The sequence below is a fragment of the Sceloporus occidentalis genome, unplaced genomic scaffold, assembly GCF_023333645.1.
Source record: "Sceloporus occidentalis isolate IW3139 unplaced genomic scaffold, rSceOcc1.0.p SCAF_252, whole genome shotgun sequence".
Lineage (NCBI taxonomy): Eukaryota > Metazoa > Chordata > Lepidosauria > Squamata > Phrynosomatidae > Sceloporus > Sceloporus occidentalis.
Genome location: NW_028317232.1, coordinates 864985 through 878693, shown reverse-complemented (window position 1 = coordinate 878693; position 13709 = coordinate 864985). Strand labels below are relative to the sequence as shown.

General features: G+C 40.4%; 1 protein-coding gene across 1 annotated transcript in view; it reads right to left on the bottom strand.

The window, feature by feature from the left end:
- Positions 1 to 13709, bottom strand: part of LOC149276021 (myosin-binding protein C, fast-type-like) — a 72440-nt gene that overhangs the window by 14413 nt on the left and 44318 nt on the right. Inside the window, exon 31 of the mRNA XM_089504031.1 lies at positions 5158 to 5231. Coding sequence (XP_089360157.1) covers positions 5158 to 5231 — 74 coding nt within the window. The remainder of the gene's footprint in view (positions 1 to 5157; positions 5232 to 13709) is intronic.

Here is a 13709-nt window from a genome sequence, read left to right as displayed (position 1 = left end):
ATTATCAAAGTGTTCTATCCTTCAGTTTTGTTGTATTATTCCTTTGTACATGTAATGCAAGGATGTTTTACTTTACTGAGAGGGTGGTAGATAAGAGGAACAGCCTCTAAACAGAAGTGGTAGAGGTTAATTCAGTGAGGGATAGACATGCGGCTCCAGTATCTAAGAGGAGACTATGGACTGATTAAGGTTTGAGTCTTTACAGCAGGAGAAACAGGCAGACTAGATGGGCCGAATGGGGCCGATCTGCCGGCAGATTCTATGGTCCTATATTTTCCAATTTGAACGGCAGTAGTCAAGTTGATTATTTTGTAACATAGCATCACTCGGTCAGATGCAAGAATAGAAAGTCATGCTATGCGACTTTATAATTGTTATTGAAGGACAAGACATGATTAGGGAGAGGAGAGGGCCATTTCACTGAGTGCATTCACCGCATATCGCCATCATATTCTGCAGCGCTCTGACTGAGAACATAATAAACCAGGAGAGTTTAAATGAAATATGCTGTTTTGAAGGGAAGGTTTGTTTGTGATACCAACGGACTCATTTTCCTGCTTTTATTATGACTAAAATGGGTGTAAAAGCCACGAAAACTAAACATTTTGAGAAAAAACATTTGGGTCTCCCAAGCATAAAACGGATTGGAAGTTTGCTGTCAAAAAAATGGAATTGCAGGAGATGTAATAAACAATATGATCGCCAAAGGCATATATTTTATCCCATATGTCTTCTACCCTGTCTTAAGGAGGATTCCTGGTGCGGTAGTTAGAGTTCAGCTGAAGGAGGACACGCAGTTTGTGAATCGAGTTTAAATTAGGAAGGAATTATGTATGTAGGGGAGTATGTCGCTCACGTTTCCGCCTTGAATCAAAGCATTGCAAAGTTGCAGTTTCTTTTGAAATAATGCCATAAAACATGAAATAATTATGAAATACATTGCTAATGTCTAAAAGTATAACAAATGTGACTGTCCTGTGATTAGTGGAGATTGTGATCTGTATCTGCTGGAAGTCCAGCTTTGGTCTCTTGCTTTGTTCCTAATGATAATAGATAATGAAAGAAAAAATGAAAGATTAGGATCATTTAGTTAGGAAGCCACTTATTTATAGTTACTTCACCCACCCCTGGGGATGTTTCCATCATGTCAACTGATGCAAAAGAAACATTGTCTGTACTTTCATCCTTTTTATTTAACCATTAATCTTATGGAAACATCTCTTTAATCGTTTTAACATATCATCTACCGTATTGGCTCGGATATAGGCTGCCCCCGTATATAGGCCGCACCCTAAAAGTTTGGTGCTTTTTTAAAGAAAACGTTTTTTTCTTTAAAAAAGCACCAAAAAAACATGGTGCCACTCTGTCTCCCCCCCCGAGATATGCTGCCACTCTGTCTCTCCCCCCCTGAGATATGCTGCCACTGTCCTCCCCCCCGAGATATGCTGCCACTGTCCCCCCCCGAGATATGCTGCCACTGTCCTCCCCCCTCGAGATATGCTGCTACTGTCCTTCTCCTCCCCCCCCGAGATATGCTGCCACTCTGCCCCCCCCCGACTTACCAGAGGAGACTCCCGGGTGTCTTGCGGGGCCGGCGGGGGACATCTACGCAATACGCGTATACAACTTCTGGTGCCGGCACTCAGCTGATGTGCCGGCACCGGAAGTTGTATACGGGTATTGCGTAGATGTCCCCCGCCGGCCCTGCAAGACACCCGGGAGTCTGCTCTGGTAAGTCGGGGGGGGGGGCAGAGGTAAGACGCATCATGTGGACGGTCACCAGCTGCGGCGATGCGGGTAAACAACCTCCGCAGCCGGTGACCATCCACACAATGCGCTTAGACAACCTCCCGTGCCGGCACCCCCCCCCGTGGAAAGTGCTGGCAGGGGAGGCTGTCTAAGCGTATCGGGGAGTAGGATACGGGTCCCCTGCACCGCTGCGGGGGATCTGTATCCTAACCCCGCTGCCTGCATGTCCCGGGCGTCGGGCGCTACACCCCGAATATAGGCCGCACCCCCACTTTAAAGACTTAAAGTGGGGGAAAAAAGTGCGGCCTATATTCGAGCCAATACGGTACTTATGTCCCGTTTGGATTCGCGGGATGTGTTAAGAAGGTGGCGACATGAGCCTCAGGATATCTGTATGATTTTTGGAGAGGTTGATATTTCTTCAACAAGGAGACCAGCCTAGTTGTGGTTTTAGGATTTAGACTTAAGGAAGGCGCTCAAAAGACTCAAAGAGGAAAGAATGTGAGGCATATGAAGACAGCAACGCATTAAAGGATGGTTCATCCAGAGATGTGGTCTGAAGGTCAGATTGGACACCACGGGAACTTAAATGATAAACAAGCCAAGGGTCAGGAAGAAGGAGAACAAACAGCATGATCAAAGCCAAACTGCTGGTTGCAAACAACTGAACAAAGTGCCCTGCTTCAGTTGATATAGCTCAACCAGCAGCAGGTGCACGTTCCAGATAACCATGGCAGATGTGTATCCCTGGAATGCTGTCAGGAATAACAGTAACTTTAACAATGCTTGACACAACCTAGGCGTAAGTCTGGTGAATGAGACATGGAGCTATCAAGAGATCCAACATGAGATGCAATATTATAATATTTTAAATAATTACTTACCAAATTTTCTTTAAATGGATATTGCCGTATTGGTCCAAGAGATGTTGAGTAACAGAAACTTTTGGGTTCTCTTCTTCATCTGTCCCTAAAGCAGGTATATGAAGATAAGAACCATCCGGTCCATCTAATCGACCCACTTGTTTCAGCAGTAAAACCCTCCAATCTATGTTGGTCCTTGGCCTTGTGTTATGTCCAGGAAGCTTTATGTCTATCCCATGCATGCTTAAATTACCTATCCGAGGGACAGGTGCCACAATGCAGTAGGAATCATAGTCATGAGCCTCAGCAGATTCCTCACAAGCATATAATTAGCAGGGCAAGCAGTCGGGTCACATGTGAAATATACGTCTATAGAGGAATATCAACATAGCATTTGAAAGCAGATAAAAACCACTTGGTCCATCTAGGCTGCCCAGTTTTCCTGATGTAAGACTTAGTGATGTAGGTCTTAGTGATTGATCTTGTCATAGATTCAGTGCAAAATATTATTAAAGATACTATAACTGTCTACATCATGAAACTCCCTATGTCATATGTTGGAGAAATCCCAAGGATGATCACCTTGTGTATTAAAACAAAGTGCCTTTCCTGCAGATTTGCAATTTACCATAATGGGTGTCCCTCAAGATGATTATCTTAATCCAGTCCGCATTCTTACTGGCACCAGCAGAATCTCTGATTTCAGGCAACTTGGATCACGTAATAATTGAAGGTTTATCCGCTATTTGACAAGGATTTATGTATAATATCTATGTGCTGTTCAAGCCTGAAACCGAATTCGAGACAATTTGCAGATTATTCTTCATAAACGCAAAATAAAAGTGAGCCCCGAGCAAGAGATGACCCAGTTAGCAGTAGGATTATTTTAAAATGTCCAGTCTTTGAAGTTGTTTTTCTATACCATGGATTGTAGAAAGAAGCAAAGCACTGCTATCCAAATGAGAAGTATTGATAGAGCCCAAAACACTGGCAGGATTTAGGAACATTAATGAAAAAATCTAATTATGTTTCTAAATTGAGAAGGGGAGAAATTCCACATTCAGACTGTACGATTTAGGTGAAATCTAAAATGCCAAAAAGTTGTGTTTTATTTTTAAAATAGTTGAATGGATCATACAGGACCATACTGGGAACTTCCCAAGGTAGGGTAACCAGGACTCTCTTTCTTCTGAGGGAGTGGCTTCATAAGGGGGGCAGGGTTAGCCATATGTAAGTGCGGGGCTTGGTGTGTGGGGTTAGCTGCATAGGGACAGGACTAACCCACAGACAATCTTAAGTGGGTGGGGAGTAGGCGTGGCCTAAACGCCGCTCTTCTGCCCAGAGAAAGAGGAAAGTGGACCCAAAGAGACTCCAGAGAGTTCCCATGATCTCGCATTCATTATCAATAAAAAAATATTCAGCCTATCAGCTCCCTATTCTCATGTCACATGACTTCATTCAAGGACAAAACATTTCCCGGGGGAAAAAAATCTAATATGTATTTTTCTATAGTTAATGCAGCAGAATAGTTCAGCTTGAATGCAAAAATATCCAATAATAATAAATGCTCCTTTTTTAACCCCTTAATGACAAGGGGTTCAAAATGCATTGTTTTCAATGGGTTTAGGGACCGCCTATTGTCCTTAAGGGGTTAATAATTTTTATAGCATTTACGTTATTACTCGATACACTGTTAACTTAGAAGTTTAATTACAGCGTCACTGACAACGCAACACATAAAATATGTTTCTAAATAGATTATCTGTTTAGCGTAGACTTCAGGGCACCACCAGTACCACTGAACATATCATTTATTAATGTTGGCCTTTTTTTATTAGATAGAACTACTTTCCACTCCATTAATATTTCTCCATTAAATGTACTGTTTTATTTTTTCAACAATTTAAAACACTTTGGTATGTTTGAGTTCATTTATAATAGTTTTCATTCTACTCAATGTTTTTTCTTATTAATGTTAGTAAAAATAATCTATTTTTAAGGGAGACTTAAATGGAACAGAATGAGAAATGAATTCATGTTTGGTATTTTTGTATATTAACTGAGTTATCTAATAGATGAGTAAATGGTAATTGAAGTACTTATAACTTTGGTCTGCATCAATAAAACACATTTTATTATCGGGATAAACCCCCTAAACGCCACCAAATGTACATTTCCCCTTCCCTAATGCCTAAGCACAGGGTCAGCCCCACCATATCGGCAAACCTAAGCAGATGTGCATGCAAACATCCCAAAGGAAAGACCCAAATATTTTTAATTCAACTATTTTTAATTAATGCCTAATGTGTAACATTTTAAAACTGCTGGTCCAGTAACCACTGATATGACATTTGGGGGAGTAATACAGTGTATTAGGTAAAAAAAATAAAAATTTAAACCAGACTCATCTAAACAGATAGGGTCACCTTGACATCTGGTTGCTAGCCTTCTAGTCTACCTGGTATTGTGTTATCTATCTAACCCTAGGTAAGAAACACTGGATTAAAGCTGTCTTCTCTTTCCCTAGAATCCATCTAAACCTGACGCACATGGCATCGTCAGAGCGGCTTTCCACGGAATGGAGCTGGTAGATGGCACCACCATTACGTTCTTCACATTCTTAGCAAGAAAGGACATCAAAGAAAGGGCTTCAGAGACATAATTTACTTATTGCACCAGAAACCCGAGGGTGTGTTATGTGCTACTATCTATATATCACATGAATAATGCAACATAAGTACAGATAAATAATTAATAATTAATAATAATAGCAGTTGATGTTCCATGAGATGTATATTTTAGCTCCCTTAATGGCTGAGCACAGGGCCAGCCCTACCATATAAGCAAACTAAGCAGGTGCCCACGACATGGAGCTGGTAGTTGGTGCCACTATTAGGTTCCATTGTTGTGTTATTATGTCAGAGACTGATGCCTGCGGGGGCCAGCACGGCCAGAGTGGGCCCTGATTGGGCTCCCGAGTAGGGCCAGGCTTTGGCGCCAGTTTTGGTAGGTTGCAGGGTGAGGTTTAGGGAGTGGTGACTTAGGGGGTTGTGACGCGAGGTTTGGGGACATTTTGTAGTCACCTTACCTTGTTTGTCCCGCCCTCCCTCCCTGTTTATTGTGTTATGTTGGGGTATTTGTATTATGTTGGGGTATTTATGCTGTCACAGCCGGGTGGGTAGCTTACCAGGCATCTAGGGAGTGTGAATGCTCTGGGGGAGAGCATTTGATGGGAGGTTCCCGATAGATGGTGCCCAAACCCAAACTTGAGGCTCCCAGCATTTTGTAATGTCCGTCCCTGTGTGGTGGTTCCTAGTTTTCCTGGTAGGCTTTACGGTTTTTGTTAATTATTTATGTTTATTTATGTTATTTATTATATTTATGAGTTCAGGTGGTAGTCTTTGCCCTGTTAACGCAACGAGGTGTCGGGCCTAAGGTTGCGTGGCATTGACTTGGTTAATAAATAAAATTGGCTGTGGCCTTTTCAACCCAAGTTTCATGTGTCTGTCGTTATTGGGTTAAGGTAAATTGGGTGGAGGGGTCCTGGCCGGAGATCGAGGGTACTTCAGTCACTCATTTACCTATGACGCTATCACCCCAAGGGCATGTTATGTGCTACTAGGGTCTGTTTATGACACATGCAAAAGTAATTGCAATAACACCTAAAAGAAGCAATTTTTTATGTTGTTTCGATATTCTCTAAAGAAAAATTTGCAATCATTGAATTGTTTAATTGGAACTTTCCAGAATAAATGAAAAACAATCACCAGGATTTATTAGATTAATATTTTTATTATTTTTAATTGATTTATACAAAGCCATTATATTCTCCAGTGCTTAATAGTTACATTTATTCAATATAGCGTGCAAGGTTATTTTAATGCAATCTGAAAATTATGGGGGGGAAATCAATTCATATTTATTGATATTTGTATATAAAATTTGGTTTTCACTATAACAATTAATAATAACCGTTATAATAATAAAATAAATATTAATAACAAATAATGATTATAATACATTTAGTTATATTGTATTATTCATAGTCAGTATATTTGTCAATATATAACAGCACCCTTTGCTTATGTGGGAAAGAAATACACTGCACTCTTTTGGGGCATTGAAAACTTTGTCTGAAGGATACCAGACAAGAAGGTATATACATTAAAAAATGCTATAGGTCAGGCTTGATGGATTACCCCCAAGGATACCCGATCCCTACAAGGGCCATGAGAATATAACATCAAATGCTTCATGTAAATGACAGCAACATATGGATGGCTGAATAGCCTCTTCTGTGCGTCTGCGGTGTTCAGATGACCATGGATGGTTTTCTTCCCCGGATTTCGCTGCGACTGTAGGAGGACAGGGAAACAGAAAGAATTCGGGGAGACATGTTGATCAGCTACGCTAAACCTTGCAGAAATAATGTTCATGACGTGCCGAGAGAAACAAACACAGATGTGTTAGTGGTGTAAATAGAATGACGAATGTCAACTCTAAAAGAAAGGCATCTTCACGGCTGATACAATGGAAACTCAGCTACCAAACATCGCCTACTTCTTCCACTATACTTAACACTTTTAGTGTCTGGAGGGGTTTATTCATCAATAGACAATGTTATTTGCTGACAATAGGTCGCTTTATTATGGCTGGTTTAATTTGGGTACATATGGACTGATCTGGAAATGCAAATCTGTAGTGAAGAAGTCAAGATGATGCCAGTCTTTGGAACTGGAATTACGTGTCATGCTTTACCAGGCTGTTTACAATTTATAGCCGAGAATGGACAACCATTTAATAGATTGCCTTATGGCATATCCACTGAACGTGTTTAATCAGCGATGTATTCTGCCTCCCCATGCAAAACCATGGAGCAGATCACGTCTTTGGGCGATTAGCCCCTGATGTACCTCTGCTCAATGGAGCAGATCTCCTTCCACCATGTTCTCCGCAGCCACCATAGACAACATTGAACATCACTGCGCACCATTTAGACATGGAGACACGGGTATGATGTCATATCCCAGCGCTCTATAGGAAGGACGGAAGCCATGGAAGGGTCGTCTGGGGTCCTTGTCCTGGGTCAGGCTTTGATATTGTTAATACAATATAGATAGATATTGTTAATACAAGCGTTTGATTTCTTATGTTTGCAGGCAACATGGGGTTAATTAGACGTTATTAAGAGCCGAGTCCTTCTTCCTCAGTGAGTCACTCCAATAGAATATTTGTGGGTTATTAAATGGTTAATGTCAGGGTCAGCTCGGTTACAACTTCCCAGTTATGACTAGTAAAGGGACTTTTAACTTTTATGTACATTAATAATTAACTCCTCTTAAGTACCTGGTCCTACTTTAGATAACACCGTTTAAGCGCCATTACTCCGCGTGGAGCTGTGATGTAAGGTCTTCCACTTCCACGTATCTGATAGCGTGTTACGCTCACCAATTAAGTGTCGGATAAATGTCCGACGGGATAGCGCTCATGGTCTCACTTCCTGGAAATGACTTTTTCCCATTCAGTTTCTCAGCAGATCAGATAAAAATGTTTAAAACAAAAAAATTATATTTCAAACCCTAAAGAAACAAAAGCATTTGGAAGACCAATAGATTCCTGATTCTCTGCAGCACATGAGGGCCGGTAAATGGGGAAGGGGAACGGCTCTAATTTCATGATTTCACGTCTCTAGCAGCATTTTCTTTTGTTTTACTTGTAATTCTATATGTAGCAGTAAAACTGTCTAGAGTAGCTTGCAGACGGAAGGAGTGTTTCCATCTTGAGAACCTTCAGAGAGTGGTGAGTGTGTGATGGTCAGCGCAGGCCATATGTGTATTGGGATTCTACATTCCGAGTTGATTTAGTAGGGGTTGTCGCCAGTAACAGGAGTCGCCAGATCGCCCTTCTCTGTTGATACCTACTTCTGGACCATTCAGCTAGTTGTGAGCTCTTACTAGGTCTTTGTTGACTGGAACATAACCCGAACATAGAAATGTAGCTTTTAATGGCAGATAAGAACCATTTGATCTAACTAATCTGCCATATTTTAACTGATATAAAAAAAATCAAACTTGGCCCTCTCCTTCTTTATGTCTATTCCATGCATTTATAAGCCTCTGACCTTTTAGTGTTAGATTGTGATCCCTTGTTGTAACATTTCTCTTGCTTGGAAATAAACTTCTCTCCTGTACTTTGTTAAAACCCATTACGTATTTAAATGTTTCTCCCCCCCTCTCTCTTCTTTCCACCAAGCTGAACACATTGAGATCCCTTAGTCTTTCCAGATAATTTGTATCCTACAAACCATTCACTATATTAGTCACCTTCTTCTGAACTCTCTCCAATGTGTCGATATCCTTCTGGACATGGGGTCTCCAGAACTGTACCCAATGCTCTAGATGAGGTCTGACTGTAAAGTGTCAGCACCACCTCCCTCTTCCTGCTACTAATGCCCCTCGCCATTTAACCCAGCGCCCAGCTGGCATCCTCCGAGGATTACAGCCGTAGCTAAGCTGCCCATACAAAGACATCAGTGTCTGTAGAAAGTTATTGGCTCATATGAGTCATTTACTAAAATGTACCCCACAAATGCCTTTTCCATTCTACCCCTTAAACTAACCCCCATTGTCACACTGCCCCTACACCATAATATGTGTAGTAGATAAGAAGATGGTTCCAGTAGATGTAGTAGATGGTTCCAGCAAAAAAAGTTCTACATATCACCAGCAGTGGCTTTCATTTTTAAGAGAGGCACCTACCTGACACGGAAGAGGCAGCCCTGCTGCAGAAGCTGCCCTCCTCCTCAATGGTCTGACTATTCTTACTACTGATTGGCTGCTTGAACTAGAAAGCACAATATTCAGAGTATTTATTTGGCTTTGTGGTGAAGAGTTGGTTTACAGTAGTTGTGCAGTTAGGGCTCTTTAAGGTCCCAACGTATGTTTCCATTTTTTTTATAACCCCCGTGATTTTAGCTAATAATACAAATACTTTGTTATTATTTTTCATTATTATTATTTTTTTTTTCAACTTAATGCACAATATTCAGTAAATCGCTGGCATTTCCCGCACCAATACATTCCCTGGACCTCGCTATATTCCAGATGGATTCCGTTATCGGAGAAGAGCTTATTTGTGCCAACAAAATTTCTGCTTCCAAAAGAGAAAATTGTAAAAACATTTCGTTTTTGGTTTCTGGATGATTTTGTGATTTATTTCGAAAAACCCAGCAAGGCATTACTGAAGCTGGAGCACATTTGTTTGGTGATAGAACATGTTCTGAATGTGAAAATGAACATATTATTTATCTTTCTGTTATTTATATTATCAAGTTAGAAAGGCCAAGAATGGATTGGCTTATTGGTTAGGATTAGCAACAACATTTAAAGAGACATTCTGGAGAAATTATCTTAGCAACCAAGTGCATATACCTGCATTTTCCCTTAATAAATAACCCCAAAGGGTGCAATTTGTATCACCTTAATAGTGAAGCATGTTTGCTTATTTTTTTCAGACACATCATATATCTTTAGCTCCCAAGTCGCCCGTTACTTAAGGGACAGTGCCAGATTTGCAGGCACTGTCACACTGTCCTGCATTGCTGCCTCACTGGGGACCATTGGATGGTTGGGGAGATCTTCTGATCTGTTCTCACTGACCCATGTAGCTATTTCAGCGCAGACCCCCATAGTTGCTCCCATATGGCCACCTTACGATGCTCTAGACATGAGCACTGCAATGCGGCTCTTACAGGTGGTCCTGCTTCCAGCCACCCACCCACTCCCGCCACTGACCATTTACCCCACTCCTCCCTGTCTCTTACCACCCACCCCCAACACAAGTATCCAGATTCGGACACCTGAAATGTCACAATAATATTTTTTTATGATACACCAAGCTGGGACAAAAATACATTAGTATTATTTTTATTACATGGACATTTCTTTATGATGTATGTTTATTAATATTAAGGAGATTGTTACTCACCTGCCCTTTAAGTGCTCTGTTAATTATTACCATACCTGGAAACCCTCAGGGTTTTTGCCCCGGTCTCAGGGTGAAGGGGCAGATTCACACAGTCTGGAGGAGACTCCTTCCTATTCTCCCCGCTGTGATCATATATAAGACTCCCAATTGGTGCTTTTGCAACCAGTATGATATGATAGACCAGTATTAGATCCATTTGCGTAACACATTTGAGGAGTTGCTAGATAGAATCTGCATGATGGGCCATTAAAGGGTTAATATTTAAAGCGTCTCAGGGCCAGCTCAGTTGGATTATGACTCTGCAAGGTCGGCCACCTAATAGCTAGATCAATCTTCACGCTTCCAGTCCTTCCCATTTTCCCTCTTGATGTTTAATGAAATAAATACGAGGGACAACAGTTTCACACCATTAAGTAACCGGTACTTCTTTTGAAAGTTTTGTATATTATCGCGTTTTGTTTTGAAACGTGGCCCTGAGTGAAAGGCCGCTTTGAACTGAAATTCTAATTGGAAGTATTAAAGAGGTATAATATAAGAGGTATAATTATTCTCTATACTTCATACAGGACGGGTAGATATGTTTCAGTATCATAACCGGTATATATCAGGGTCTCTAGCCGCACGCTGTTACCCCGGGTCTCCGATTCACTTTCCTATTTCTCCGGGCAATGGAGTGATTTTTGGCCATATCTTCTCCTGCCAACTACCCCACCTACTTCCCACCCACTTATGTCTGTCTGGGGTTAGCTCCTCCCCTATGCACAGATAACCCTGTCCCTATGCGCATATAACTCCACCCCCATATATTGATAGCCCCACCCCTATAAAACCACTCCCGCCCAAAGAGGGAGGGCTCTGGGTAGCCTACCCTGGGAAGTTCCTAAGTATGGATATTGAAATGTATATTCTTTGCCATCGTAGAGAATGTATCAATATGATTAGTTCTGGGCATTCCTGGGGACGTCCTATGAGAGGACCCATGGAGATCTTCCTTTCCTTCTCCTTATAGTAGGCCGGAGTGAGGCATGGAAGAGGTAAGCGGTACAGGTAGCAGCACACAGAACCAAGACTTGCACCAAATGGGCTTGACCTGCAGGAACTCTGATTTTGGGCAAAATCTTCAGAATTCCAGGTTTGGCATGTAGGTATTTCTATTTCAGCAGCTGTTATAAATTTTGGGAGGTGTCCTTTAGCTGCAGTAATTTAGATTGCTAGATACGCGTCTCAGAACAAGAGTTACGTTGACAACAAAGATGACTGAGGCTTGAGCTGGACTTGTGTGTGATGTCTGGCTTGGCTTTAGTGCCCTACAGGATATTTTATAAACCTCACACATTATGGATACGTTACGTGTGGCTGATTCCTTTTTCCCATAGGAGAAGTTCTTGAGGGCCAAACCTCCATAATGCATAGGGTGCATGAACAGAAGGACACACAAGACATACAGGTGGACGAGCAATCCAGGACCAATTTTGATTTGTAGAAATTAGACCACTATATTTTTTCTTTTTACTTCCCATTTGACGTTTAGTAACTCCAAGGACCCTTTTAAAGAAAAATTACTGTTATAAGTTTAGCACTAAGCACTTAACCTGTTACTGGACCTTTTTTTGCTTTCCACCTATGGACTATATCATATATCCAATTAATATATAATGTAACTAATATTAAATAATGAAATGGTTGATTAACAAAGGTGTATTATTGTGATATTTGATCCATAAACGTATCCACCGACTTCACAGAATTAAGAAAAAGAAACAATTCTAAGCAGGAGAAAACCCTAATTTAAAACAATAAAGAAATGGAAATTCTACAACTTTTCTTAAAAAAAGTTCCTCTAACAAGAACAATTATTTTTCTAAAAATCAATTTATCATTTGGGCCAAAACCTATTTTATTTATAATCCACCTACATTACATTATTTTATTTAATATAATTTTAATAAAATATTATAAAGTCCATCTTAGTAAATAAAAAAAAATAAAAAAATCATTAAAATTAATATGCATTTAACAAAAAGACCTAGGATGACACATAATGACCAAGGAAAAATATATTAACAAAAAAAGGTCAAGATCTAAAAACAAACATAGGGAATCCCTATTTCAGGAGAAAAAGATGTTTCCAACAAAGAGAGGAAAATTGGCCTGGCTGTCCTTTTAATGAGGTGTTGACGCCGTTCCTTTAAAACCGATCCCGGTGCACTGAGTGATTCCTTTGTAGTAATTCCATAACAAGCAGAGCGCCTCGGTCTCATTTACATAGAGCGGAACGCTAGCAGCTGTTGGCACCAGATGAATCTAATTACAACGATGAAAACAAAAAGGCAGAGAACTATCTGCTTAATCAAGGGGTCAGTGAACGGAAAAGTAAATGAGAAAAAAAAAAAAGTTAGGGGTTTTCTATTTTTCCAACAAAAAAAAAACAACGTGGGAATATCGGAAAAGGTTACCAGACGGGAATTTCCCAGTTAATGAACTTTTATATTTTTTTCCTGTTTGAGACATACGCTCCTCCCAAACTTAACACTAAATGTTTTTTCACTAATCTGTGAATTGTAGAATTAGGAAATGATATTTAAGACACATGCATTAACTATGCATTATACAGGGCTGAGTAGGTTTTGTTGTTGGGGGAGCTTGCTATAGCTGGCCCTTCATAATACATAGTGTGATTTCAAAATACACAACTGGAATTAAACCTTTAAATGTCTATTATTGTCAATGTGCTCTTCTGTGTATCAACTAATACAACATTCACCTTAAAAACACAACAAACAACCTCTTCCGTTTAAGCACTTAGGACGTTACTATGTTTAAAGCCACCGGAATCTTCTCATCTAACAGTCAAGGTTGGGTTTTCTGTATAGATGATTAGGCGCGTTCCTATATCTATACAAGTTTTTATGGGCACAACCTAAATCATAATTACTAGTATCAGATTCTAGTTTTTGCAGAATATCAAGTAGCTAAAGTAGGTCAAATCCAGATAAATTTTACCTATGGAAGTAAAATATCCTAATGGACCATACCAACTTTGCATAAGGCCAGATGCCTGCAACATGATTCCTCCCCTGATACCTACTGGTGTAATGGATGCAGTGCCAG